This window comes from Mytilus californianus, unplaced genomic scaffold, assembly GCF_021869535.1.
Source record: "Mytilus californianus isolate M0D057914Y unplaced genomic scaffold, xbMytCali1.0.p SCAF_6, whole genome shotgun sequence".
Taxonomy (NCBI): domain Eukaryota; kingdom Metazoa; phylum Mollusca; class Bivalvia; order Mytilida; family Mytilidae; genus Mytilus; species Mytilus californianus.
The window spans coordinates 63804338-63818496 of record NW_026262712.1 but is presented as its reverse complement, the minus strand read 5'-3'; the positions used below and the strand labels follow the sequence as shown (position 1 = coordinate 63818496).

At 35.1% G+C, this 14159-nt stretch overlaps 1 protein-coding gene across 1 annotated transcript in view; it reads left to right on the top strand.

The window, feature by feature from the left end:
- LOC127704709 (uncharacterized) overlaps positions 1-13552 on the top strand; it is a 32154-nt gene extending 18602 nt beyond the window's left edge. Inside the window, exon 4 of the mRNA XM_052208845.1 lies at positions 5106-13552. Within this exon, the coding sequence (XP_052064805.1) occupies positions 5106-13204 (8099 nt within the window). The 3' untranslated portion in view covers positions 13205-13552. The remainder of the gene's footprint in view (positions 1-5105) is intronic.
- Positions 13553-14159: the final 607 nt, after the last annotated feature.

The window sequence follows — 14159 nt, the reverse complement described above, 5'->3', positions numbered from 1 at the left end:
AGCTCTTCGTTATTTTTATGAGCTTTGGATTTTCAAATATTCTGGCCTGAGACATTTATTGTCGAAATGCGAATCCGGTGCAGAAAAATTGGTACCGTTTATGTTATTCCAGTTGTCGTAACCACAATACCGGCGTCTTTACCTAGATACTAACATCACCGGGTGTGACTTATCACCGAATTGTTACTTCCAGTGATTAACACAACGGATGTCTCGTGTGAAGCAGTACGGAGCATCTGAGTTAATCCGTCTTCGTATCTTCTCCTTTCTCCGACTTTTTATAACGGACAGTAATTTATTTCATTTCTAACAAAAAGAAAAAAAAATATAAGATTGTTTGAATTTTCAAAGTAAAACTCCACAGATGCATACAAGTCATAAAACAAAACTGTAAAAAATTAATCGCTTTGTTAGACTTAACAAGAGGAAATAATTTACTGTTACCTGCGTTGTATGTGAAAAAAAAAACAGAAATGATGACTACTGGACTACCCTCGTGGAGGAAACCTGCACCAGCAGTGTCATTGACCCAATGGTATAGCCCCCCTCCCCACCTAATTGGTCGTAACGCACACTAAACACCAACAGGTGATTTTATTTCATTTTGTTTTTACATGTTTTTCGGATTATAAATACAGTACCGCTCTGCCAAATTTTTGACATTTTTTTTTTTTTTTTTTTATAAAATTTCCGGACGATTAATATAGTAAAATCTGACCAAATGTTATGAATTAGGACACAATTTAATGGATCATAAAATACAGATATAGTTCGATTTTTGATGATTTTGACATTTACCATTCAAAGTTAGGTCAGGTGATTTTATTTCATTTTGTTTTTACATGTTTTTCGGATTATAATTACAGTACCGCTCTGCCAAATTTTTGACATTTTTTTTTTATAAAATTTCCGGACGATTAATATAGTGAAATCTGACCAAATCTTATGAATTTGGACACAATTTAATGGATCATAAAATACAGATATAGTTCGATTTTTTATGATTTTGACATTTACCGTTCAAAGTTATCCACTTAGTAAACTTCTAGTATTGATTTTTTTCGTTTCGAAGTGATGACAGAACTGTTTGACAACATAACCTTTGAGTTGAACAAAGAATTTATAAAACAAAGAATTTGTTTCACAGTTATTTTTAACTTTTGTTTAAGAATTTATTTAAAGAGTTTATCTTGATTTGACATTTACTGTAGAAGATTTTTTCTCCAAGTAGTGGTGGGTATCCATGACCACTAGATCAACTTATAAGTCCCCTACCGACGAAGTCGAAGGGGACTTTAGGTTTGCACTCTGTCCGTCTGTCTGTCTGTCTGTCTGTCCGTCTGTCCGTCCGTCTGTCCATCCGTCAGACCGGCAAATCAGTTTTCCGCACTTTTTTTGTCATTCTTAAAGATATTGATTTTATTTTTGGTATATATAGTTTTATCGTGACTAGTTACGGATCAAGTTCGAATTTTGTTCCGGTCTGATGATTTTGTGCAGAGTTATGGTCCTTGGACTCAAATAATCAGTTTTTTGTTATTCTTGGACATGGTTAAAATATTGATTTGATATTTGTTATAAAGTTTACACCATGACAAGTTATAGATATAGTTAGAATTTTGTTAAAGTACAATGGATTTTTAATCGGTAGGGAACTATGTATTGCCATGCTTTACTCTCAGAATGCTTGTTCTAGTTAAAATCAGTTCATTCGCCAACACCCCTGTAGGTTGAAAGTATTTTTCACCTCTTTTGGTGTCTTCCTTGAGTTGGTAGCAATTTTAATACGACCGCCAAAAAATTTTGGGGTCGTATATTGATATCATGTCGTCGTCGGCGTCGGCGTCGTCGTCGTCCGAAGACATTTGGTTTCCGGACAATAACTTAAGTTTAAGTGTATGGATCTCTATGAAATTTTACCAAAAGGTTCAATACCACTAAAGAAAGGTTGGGATTGTTTTTGGGGATGATGGTCCCAACCGTCTAGGAATTAAGGGCCAAAAAAGGGGCCCAAAACATGCATTTTTCTAGTTTTAGGACAATACCTTGTGTATAAGTAAATTGATTGCTCTGAAATTGTACCACAAGGTTCAATACCACAAGTAGAAGGTTGGGATTCATTTTGAGGGTAATTGTCCAAACCGTTCAGGAATTAGGGGCCAAAAAGGGTCTAAAACAAGCATTTTTCTAGTTTTCAGACAATAACTTGTGTTTAAGTGTATTGATGTCTCTTAAAATGTACCACATTTTACAAAAAGAAAATTTTCTGCAAATATTTTTTTTTTTTGGAAAAGGGGGTGGGGGGTTAAAAAAATAAAAATTAGGGGGGGGGGGGGGTAAAAAAAAATTTTTGTTTGGGTGGTGACAATTTTTTATCCTCAAGATTTAAGAAATTAACAAGAAAATTTCTTCAAATATTTATTTTTGGAAAAGGGGGCGGGGGGATAGGTGGTAAAAAAAATTTATTGGGGGTGTCAATTTTTTTTCTTCAAGATTTAAGAAATTGTCAATTTTCCAAAGAAAAATTGGGGGTCACAATTGCTAATTCTTTGTATACAGTCTGAAAACAGATTTACTAAGTATTGCGCAACAGCACAGTGTATTGCACAAAAGCAAGAAATCTTCAATTGAATATAAATTCAAATCATGTAACCAATTTTAAGTTCTTTGACTACATTTATTCTGTGTCAGAAACCTATAATGTGTCAAATATTTAATTACAATCCAAATTCAGACCTGTATCAAGCTTGAATATTGTGTCCATTTTTGCCTCAACTGTTCAGGGTTAGACCTCTGCGGTCGTATCCAGCTGCGCTTGGCGAAGCAGTTGATTACGCATTGCATTTATTGGATTAGTCCTTTTCAACAAAGATATCGCGGCCACAGTGCTATGTGCGCTGATTTGCACTTTTCAAATGAAAAAGAATGGAAGTAGTGCATTACTTTATGACATAACCCACTACGCACACAAGAAAAATTCTTATGAAAAGGGGGTTACTTCGACGTTAAGAAAACAATTCACTAAAATACCGCTTGGCCATCATTATTATAATAAGTTTGGACGATCCGCTATGTGCTATCATCGAAAACCGTTCGCCGTTCCTGAAGATTTACCAATCCACCAGGTTAAAAGGTTGATCCTTGTGTTTTGGTGTCAAATGTATAGGGTTTCAATTTGCCTTCATGATCGTTTGTCTAACCTGATTCTCATGTGTCAAAGACGCCATTCTTGCTTGTCGATTTTAATTGAAATGTCGGTGCACTTTTTAATTTCCCACCGCTTAAAGCCATGAAAATAGTGTTACGTTACAAGTGGTTTGACTACCTTTTGTACCAGGGTATATCGCTTTCCATTCAAAGAAGCAGCGTCATGCTAAAGTTCTTTCGTGTACTTGTTGGTTGTTACCTCCAATAAGCGTTTCCAATATGTGTAATTTGCACCCTACTTCTCGCAGCTCTTATTTGCTGTGCTTAAGTCTCTCCTACTTATGTTTTTAACTGATGAAAACGCGCACATTACATTTGCACTATAATCTAACAGCTGCGTATATGATGAATAATAAGATTTTTAATAGTATTCCATCATTCTGATTTGGCCAGGAGTTATATGACTTTGACTTTATTTTATTATCCTATCATAATGACAACTTGTGAACTCAACTCCTCTTAGACCATTTACAAGAAGGCTCTCATACTTTGTATTATTTTTTTTATCAAATATATGATTGACCATACTTTATCGTCATTTTGATTAGATAATTTTGATAATTTTAACAAGATGTTACATGACACATTGTTAACGCCACTCCTTTGAAATTGTTTACCATCATATTTAGTTGAACATATTGTATCGTCATTTTTGTTCCAACAGTTTATGGACTATTGTACCACAGTGACATCGAACTCTGCCTGGTGAAAAACAGCCAATAAACAAACTCTCGAAATATGCTTCATATTCTAATCTATTTTCTTGTAGAAAGTTTTCCTATCATTGGTATTGAAATGGATACATGCAAAGCACTAATATTACTTTTTTTTATAAATAGTTATTTTATACTGATAGGATAGTTAAGGGCTTCTTTTTCATATCAGGATTTACACGATATAAGATTTCTACGTTCAAATCAGCCATTGAACAACGGATTCAGTCACATCCGTAGTTTAACAGAATTTTCAAGGTCATGTGACTCTTTTGTTGCTGACTTTGAGACAAATCGTGACCTTCATCCCAACTGAGTAAAGTTGAAGACGAAATGTCTACAAACGCCATAATGATAGCTATGTATTTTATGGCAGATAACGACTGATTAGTTTCACTTGTAGTAGACACAATCACGTCCTCGTTTGTTACATCACTGAACATGACATATCACCAACGTTTTATTTACCATAGTGGAACAGGTATTGCTTACCCTGTCGGAGGACCTCCGTTCACTCAATTTTTCTTTGGTTTGTGTGGTTTAAACAAGATTTCTGTGTAGTATTTTATAGATTGTTTGACAGTTTCTTTGTTTTTTTACAATGATATTTTTCGTCGACTTACGTTTTATTTAACCCTTGGTTTCTTATCCTTCCTTTAATGAGGTTTTAGTGTGAAATTGTCAGAATTGTTTTCCTACGTTTAGTTGTTTTTTTTTCGCAGAAGACGTTTGCGTTTCATGAGCTGGTTGTTATGTTAAAATCATCGTATTTTCGTATTTTATATTATTATTATTCATAATCATCTCTATATATATCCGATAAAACCAATTTACATTTGACATCAAAATCAGAAATCTTAGACGAAAATACAATATACTGTGGATTCATTTATTTTCATGGATTCAATTTTCGTGGATTGAGGAAACTTTGTATTTTCATGGATAAATGATTTCGTGGTTTATAAGAAGCCTGCATACGAACCTATGGAAATTTTGTACATCGTTGAACATTCTAATTCGTAGTTCACCTTTAACCTCGAAGTCCACGAAAATTGGTATCCCACAAATAATAATGGATCCACAGTTAACTCAGTAAAAAGGTAAGAACAAAGAATAAAACAGATTATGTGTAGGTGGTAAGGGACGACTTGTTGTTAATAGATAAGTACTATTTTATTATTTCAGACGTGAAGGCTTTCAGTGAACCGGACAACGCGGAATCAGATTCCGACAGTGAAATGGAACTTGAATGTCAACTTGACTCCGATATTGAAATTGTAGGAGAGTCCAAAACTGATCCGAAATTTTCAAACGAGTCTAATCCGGAAAATAGCTTTGTAGCACCAGGAAATTGTAAAGCGTTCAATGATCTACACTTGGAGAAGGAAAATGAGAGTGACATAACTGCTTTGTTAGAATGGGCAAAATCTAACAGTACAAACAAGGTCAACGTTTGCTGTATAATAGAGAAGTTACAATATATACAATCAGAACATATTTCCCTAACTCTTAAATGTTTAAGATATCGTCTTATAAATCAATGTTGTCAAATTTCAGAAGAATTATTATTATGGCTCTTGATGAGCCTTTTCGAGAACGAGGAGTGCATAGAAAACGGAAAATACCTACGAATGATAGCTGCAACTAAACCAGAGAAATGGATTTTCGAATGGATAATTCAAGAAATGATGTTTCGGTCTGATCTCAAGGATGAATTGATATGTAGAGATTTACTTAGCAGGTTACATGGGGACAACGTATATTTTTTTCTCTGTAGATATATGTCGAAACTTGGCGAAGGAGAACTAATGACAAAACATACGATTGAAGTCATGGTGGAATCTCTGGAAACATTGAACCAAGATGTTGATGAAAGTTTGCTAGCAGTATTGGAAAACACAAATATATTTGAATGGTCCTATACAATTAAATGGAATGAAAATATAAATGCACTTCAGTCTCTTCCATTTTCCTGGCAGGATGAATCAAAGCTGTTAGATGCTGCGTATTACAGTAGTCAAATCATCAACAGAAGTGGACAGAAATTTGTTAATAAGATTTACCATTGTGTCAAGACTTATCCTGTTGAACAACATATATTTCAGTCTGCTTTGAAAAGGCTTTATACTGGCAGTTTGAGTATAGATATAAAAGACTTGTACATGGTCGAATCTTCTGAAGAAGCAAGTAGAATATTTGGAGATAATCTTATCTACCATGGTATCAGAACAAGAGATTGTATCTTGTCAATCATGAAAGCTGATTCCAATACAACATTAACGGAGGATCAAGCAAGACAAATAGGATCAATCTTAGCTAAAATAAATAAAAGAAGTTCTAAGCCATCAACTGTGCTTACCAATTCAGTGGAAGAGGATGAAGACAAAAATGAATATACAACTCGAAATATATTATCTTTTACACAGAATGATATAAAAGTTTGGTCGCAAGTATGTAAGCTGATGTTAAAGTCACGTACACTGCGATTTTCCAAAATTTTCACAGAAATAGTGGCTGTAATAGAAAGAGCAATAACATTGAAAAGAGGTTATGGCCTCCGCAACACACAAAAAATCTCTATTATTTCTTTTCTCTTTGATTTAGATGTTTCTCACAAAGGAATTCTACAACAAATGTCAACGGGAGAAGGCAAAACAATTGTAATAGTTGTTCTGTCCATACTTAAGGTACTACAAGGTGAAAAGGTCGATATTATTACAAGCTCTTCTGTACTTGCAAAGCGGGACTCAGAGATAAATAAAGACATTTTTGACTTATTTGAGATTTCTGTGTCGAACAATTGCAGTGAGGATAAACATGACCGACAAGACGCATATTTGTCATTCGTAGTATATGGCGAGATAGGGACATTTCAGCGTGATATTCTGTTGACAGAATTTTACGACGAGAACGTAATAGGGGGACGAGATCGAGAGAACGTTATTGTAGATGAGGTAGACAGTATGTTACTTGATAGAGGCGAGACAGTTTTGTATTTGTCACACGAGATTGCTGGAATTGATGCCATTGAGTTCGTGTACACATACATATGGTCATTGGTTAATTCGAAAGAAATGATTGGAACAGATGACGATCGTAAAAATGTACGTCAATGTATGCTTGATGCAATGTATGGTATAATATCTATGAAAGATATATGTAAATGTTCTCCGCTAGAAAATACAATAAATGTCCATGAAATATGGAACAGTTTGAAAAAAGAAAATATAATTGACAGTGAAGGGCGGTTACTTACACGGAGCTACGCACGTTTTGATCAACTTGAAAATAATGGTACAACTAATGGTTGCGACACAACAGGACATGTCGTCAGTATGCTGAAGGATACGGTCAGGAAGGGAATTTTGGTAGAGGTTCCGAAATTTTTAGAATCTTTCATTAATAGACATCTGGACACTTGGATAAGAAATGCATTTTATGCTAAGTATATGGAAGAAGGCAAACACTTCATTATTGATATAGACCGAACAAAAAATGACAGAGGCAAAGATGTGAACATTGTTATAATGGATATTGACACGGGAACTGAACAGTACCACATGCAATGGAATTCTGGTCTGCACCAATTTTTACAACTAAAATATAAATGTGCTATTTCTGCAGAAAGTTTAAAGGCTGTATTCATGTCAAACATTTCTTTCTTTCGCCTGTATTGTAACTTGTATGGTTTAACTGGAACACTTGGATCACAGAAAGAAAGGGACTTGCTGAAAGACATGTACAATGTCAGCTACATTACAATTCCGACATTTCAAGAACCAAAGTTTGTTGAACATGACACTTATTTGTGCGAATCGACAGATAAATGGGTAAAATTAATAACAGAGACATCTGTTTCTCTGTCAAAATCTAGACCAGTATTAGTCATTTGTGAGACCATACACTCATGTGATGAAATAGAAAAAGAATTTGAGCGAAATCGAGTTAATGCTCATGTATATAAGAACAGTTATTGCGAATTGTCTATTCTGAAAAATGAAACGGAGCTCGAAAGTGGCTGTATCATACTAGCTACAAACCTAGCCGGACGTGGAACTGATATACGAATAAGTGAGGATATCAGTGTCCTTGGAGGACTCCATGTCATTTTGACATATTTGCCATCAAATCTCCGCATAGAAGAACAAGCATTCGGAAGAGCGGCAAGAAAGGGCCAACACGGATCAGGTCAGTTGATAATTTGTGAATGTATGAAAGGACAACACAAAACCACGGAAATTCTTACCATTTCACGGATGAAAATACAACGTGACACAACAGAAAACGAAAGAATTTCCAAAATACAACAGAGGTATGAGACTTTTATTCGTGCTGAAGAAAGACTATTCAGGAAATTTCAAACGTTCTACGACAAGCTCAAACAAAAGCTTATCACGAAACAGACGGAATCAGAATTTCAAAAAGTAATATTGCAAGCATTACTTGATCGCTGGGCGTTTTGGTTAGACTCTGTCGAAACTTCCTTGGAAATTTCAGGAAACTTTTCATCAATAAAGGACAATCTCATTGAGTTTTTACAGGAAATAGATGTGTCAAGGGTCAATCATGATTCAAGTAAAATGACAATGATGCTACATAGTCCTTCACAATTGGTTAAGGCAGGAAAAGCAAAAACGTCATCGAAAGAATATAACAACGCACAGACTTTTTTTGATAACGTTATAGACTGTGACCCATCGTTTTCAGAATCTGCACTTTACTACAAAGTTCACTGCCTATTAAAAAGAGGGGATTGTACAGGTGATGATTTCAAAATTGTCCGAAATATATTTGGAATTTGCAAATATATGATTGAACAACGTATAGAAAAACTAAGAAACGCAGTGCAAATAGTAAATGTCATCAGCTCACAGTACACCAACAAAAGAGAGACATTTACGGTATCGGATGGATTTTTCCAACAGAAAGAAAATGCTATACAGATATATTACCAAATTATAGACTCAATCGATTCTATGAATGGATATGCCATAGAACCTGCTATGTTTGTAGATGCCACGTGTGGTCAGCTAAATGCAAACATGATTTTCCGAGATTTAGACACAATAGGAATTCTATCTCCTCATAAAGTTCGGGTATTTCCCCCCGAAAAAACCACTTGGCAATCTGTTACAGAGAGCTACGAGTTGTACTCCAACGAAATATATTCAAAACTAGATCAGCTTAAAGACAAAAACCGTGTAACAGCTGACGACTTTCAAGATATTCTTCCAAGTAGGGAGGAACTGTGGATATTCCTGATGGACCAGGGTGTACTGAAGGACCCAAAAGATTGTATTTTGTTGCATGATAGAGACTTTCAAAGATCTCGTCACATAGTACCTATGCGAATCGTAGATATATTAAAATCGCTTGAAGACAAAAGTGTCGATACTGATATTGATATTAAGAAGCACATTTTCTTGTACTCAGATCAAAAAGACAAAATCCTTGCAGGTGAAGCAAGTCTCATTCGTATTGACACATTTAAAGATAATTTAGGATTTGGTCAAATCCTTGAGGTGTTGAAAAGAGAAAAGATAGTATCTACTTGTTCTTTTGCACTTTTAGCACCAGGAGCAGAGAAAAAAATGTTGCATAGTAGAATACCAAAATTTGATCATGTTGGATGTAACACATTTATAGTAATGGGTGTACCCAGGGATACGTCAAAGGTTATATTCGATCAATTGGTGGCAAATGAGATTCTTTCTATTGACGGGCGATTACTTACACTAGAATTGGGAAGCATTTGGCTGTCTTCATTTAGCAATTATACAACTGAAGTTCGAAACATAGTAGCAAAATACTCAAAATACCGGATATGTACATTTCATCTTTTGACGGAGCTAGAATTACCAATAGATCTTTTTTCACGACCACACGATATACTATTCGGAGACCTAATTGAAGCTGGTGTAGTTACACCTTTTAAGGTGAAGGGTAACATTTCAGAGAAGGAAATGACTGAACAATTAAAGTTTTTATATGGTCACGAGTGTGACAAGAAAAAGGCTCAACTAATCGAAATAGTAAGTTCCAGCATTGAAAGTGGAAAATACCGTAACTTTACACGATCAGAAACGAAGGTGTTATTTGACGAAGGAATATTTTTAGATGATGGGTTAGTAATCGAACTGTATTTCAAACGTTTTTTCAGTGAGTTACCAAAAATATTAAGTTCCGAGATTTATGACCTGTGCCGAGGAGGTTCTTTTACTGCGTATGAAATAGAAAGAGACTTGATTGATAAAATGGTCTGCGTTAGAAGTGACACCAAAGATTTGAAATACCTAACAGTTGTTATTAAAAACGACTCACTGATGAAAACATTACTGAAGCAAGAATTAAGCAGCGTTGAGAATGAAATTAAATGCTTTATATCAAGTCGACTTCAAAATTATCAAAATACATCCGGATTAGTAGCGCAGCTTGAAAGATGGAGAGAGGGCCTGGCTAAATTTGACAATGTTGACACTAAACTCCGGTCGTTAGCAGATAGTTGTACAGAGGAGCAACTCATAGGTCTTTATGATGAGATTTTATCAATGACAAACAATGGTTTTGGTGATCTTATTATCTTGAAGGAACGAAAATGGACATTCAAATCAGTTTTCAAGATGTTCTGTATCCTAGCAATAGGACTGATTCAAATAGGTTTAGCACTTGCTATTGAATTCTATTCAGTTGGAACTGGAACATTCGTTGCAAACGCTTTGCTAAGTGAAGGTGTTGGAGATATCATGTTTGCAGTTGAATGTATGATTTCGGGACATTGCACAATGCAGTCATATTTACACCACAAGGCATTGAGTGTGGCAATAACAGTTGCCAGTGCTGGTATCGGGGCTTTTGCTGCAAGAGGGTCAAAATTTTCAAGATTTGGAAACAAAATAGGCGGTCAGTTTTTGCAAAAACAATCTGGAAGTGCACTTTTGAAACAAGGCGTGTCCAAAAGATTATTGGCGAAAGCTGCAGCTAAACGAATTGGAAAGAAACTTGTTGAAGTAACTTCTATGAAGTTAGTGGATAAAGGTGTAGATTTTGTTATAGAGAAAACTGTGCGAGCATCTTTGGTTGAATTCTGTGGCGAAATAACAAAGAAAACACCGAAGGTAGCATTAAAAACTATTGAAATACTGACAGAATCTCTTTCTGCTCTTGTTAGAAAAGTTGGCAAGCAAAATGCAGAACAAATTGTTGAAAAGTTTATTAACAAATGTTTAACCTTGCAGACATCTGATGTTTCAATGATTCTTAGCAAGTTTGGTCAAATTGCTAATGCATTTGGTAACGGCCTAGGTGAAGCCATGGAAAAATTGGGGCATAGCGGAGATTCCAGAATGGAATCTTTAAGTAAAATAGCCAAGATTGTCAGTGTAATTGGAAAAGGTATTAAAATTGTAAATGCTGTCCAAGAAGTCGGTATATTGAGATCTTCAATCTTGGAAAAATTTAACAATGAGATTGTTGTGAAATTACAATTCGAAGACGGAGATGTAGAGGTTGAAGACTGCGAGTCATGGGCATCAGATCAGGTAGATAATGCAATAAAAAAAGCTAATACTGAAGTCACCAAATATCTAGAAATGCAGTTAGAAGACATTGTGGTAAAGCCAATATTACAAAAAGTAGGATATAAGATAACAAGACAAATAACTAAAAGCGTAAGTAAATTGTACCGTTATGGGAAAACATGCCTTCATCAAAATGATTTCAATCGACTGAAAGCAGGACATGAGTCTGAACTGCATCAAGCACCATCTGAAGCGAAAGACGAGATTAAGTTACAGTACACTAAGAAGCTTCTAAAATTATTAAAAAATACGAGGGACCCCAGCTTATTTGCTGACATTGTGAAAGAAGGAATCCCCCTGGGTATACACTCTGTTCAAGCTGTTTCCGAGATTACAGGTGCTGTAATTAACATTGAAACGATTGGAGGTGACGCAGTAACTATGCCTCAGAAGTTTACACCTTGCGGAACATATTGTGGGGAACAGGGTTGCATTACACTACAATTTCATGTCAATCCTGAAACTGGCATTGGTCATTTTGTATCTCCAAATAGTATGGAAGGCGAATCTAAGCATTATGACTGTCTATTAGAAGCTGTTACGCAAGAGACAGGAATGGTTCTTCGAAGGGAGCACATTGCAGAAACTATAAGAACGCATCCTGAAATTCGGAGAAATATAAAACAAGGTATCCACGAACATTTCATTATCAAGGGAGGAAGCGGTGGGGTAGTTCATGATAGGAAGAAAAAAACAACCCCAATGGAAATAATTGAACAAGGAAGATTGCTACTTATCTCCAAACAGGCAAAAGAAGATAAAATATTAATTGAATTACAGAAAAGAGGACTTCCTACTACAAGACAAAATAAAAACAAGATCTGGGAAGAAATGAAAAAGGAAAATGAAAACGGAGAAATTGAAATCAGTAGGCAAATTAAAAAATCTGAGTATTTTTTTAAATCACAAAGAGACAAATCAAAGCTTTCACATAACTCTGAAAAAGCGACAGGAAACGATGAATTGTTTGAAACACGTTTGCTTGTGACAGAAATAGCCCAAAGTTGTGTAAAAAATAGTCCTAAATACGTGGAACCAACAGAGATTCAGTTTGGAGATAAGTCAGAAGATGTTGATTATCTGCAAGCTTACTATCACTGTAGATTTGACACTCGTTATGTTTTGTTCATACGGGAAGGAAAGTTGCAGGGTCATTCTGGTGCTCTATTCTTTAGGTCAAAGGATGCAGCCGTGGAGGCAAATGAAGAAGGTGTCATTATAGAAAAGTCAAACGTGGGTGGTCTGACATCGGGGTCGAAAGACTTTCACAAACAGAGAACAGATAAGGTCTGGGAAGGCAAAGAAAACCATTTGTTCAGTATACTGAACGGTATACAAAAACATGTTGAAATGTTACCAACAAAGGAACAACTAGAAAATACGGATTTGAGCAATTGTTATTCACCAATGGGCTATCACTTGGATATAGACGATCACAGGGATAAATTCATAATTGGCCTTGAACGCGAAAAATACAAATTGTGTATTGCTGCTGAACACCTCATACATAGCAATAAGAATGCATATAAAACTAGATCATTGAAACAGTTCGAAAGATCCTTTCGTGATTTGAAGAAAACGATAAATGTTGACAAAACTTACAAACAAACAATTCAAGATAAAGTTAAGAGAATAGATAGCTTCAAATCTTTTGGAAATATACTGAAAGACCCAGCGCCACATCCTCCGCCGTCTACAAACAATTAATCAATCAAACGTGTATGAGTTTCATGAACAAAATAAATAGTAGGAAAGTCATATATACTACTCAAAGAAAGTGTGATCTGAAATGAACAGCATTATTGTTTTAAAAGAATATTTGATTGATTAAAGAAGAAAAGTATGATACAAATGGGAGGGGAGCCTCCTGGACTATCGATTGTAAAATTAATTATGTTCAAAAACAAATATTATGCTTCATGCTATCATTGACCAAACTATAACCAAGGTAAAAGTTATAAACATATAGTTAGTTTATTAGTAGGATATGTACTAGATGTCTACTTATATTAATCCTTAAAATATTTTAACGCTAAACCAGTCGAAAGATAAACTTTTTACAAACATCTTTTTGCGTTATTTGTTATGGATGCGAACTGCTAAAAATATGAAATTTAAACAAGCTGCTGATAAAATGACGGTTTTTAATTCTCTTTGAATCTCTACAACGTTCCATACCTCAAACGGAAGGTTAGGATTGAATTTGGGGGTTATGGCCCAAACTATTTTGGAATGAATTAGGGGCCAGAAAGGGGTAAAAACAAGGATTTTCTGGTTTTCAGACACTTACTTAAGAATAAGTGTATGAATCTCTATGAGATTGTATCACAAGGTTCGACACCAAAAAGGAAGATTGGGATTGAATTTTGGGGTTATGGCCCTAACCGTTTAGTAAAAAGGGACCAAAAACAATACTTTTCTAATACTACATGTATTTATAAATTGCTTATTTCTTGACCAATTTCAATAACTTATAAGTCTTGAATTCTTGGGAACCCTAAATACGCTGAATCTAACCGTGTAATAAGTTTTTGGATTTTGGGCCCCGTTTTCAAATTGTTCCACATTAAGGTCCAAGGGTCAAAATTAAACTTTGTTTGATTTCAACAACAAAAAAAGGGGGGAACTAGGATTTTCTGGTTTCCGGACAATAACTTGAGTA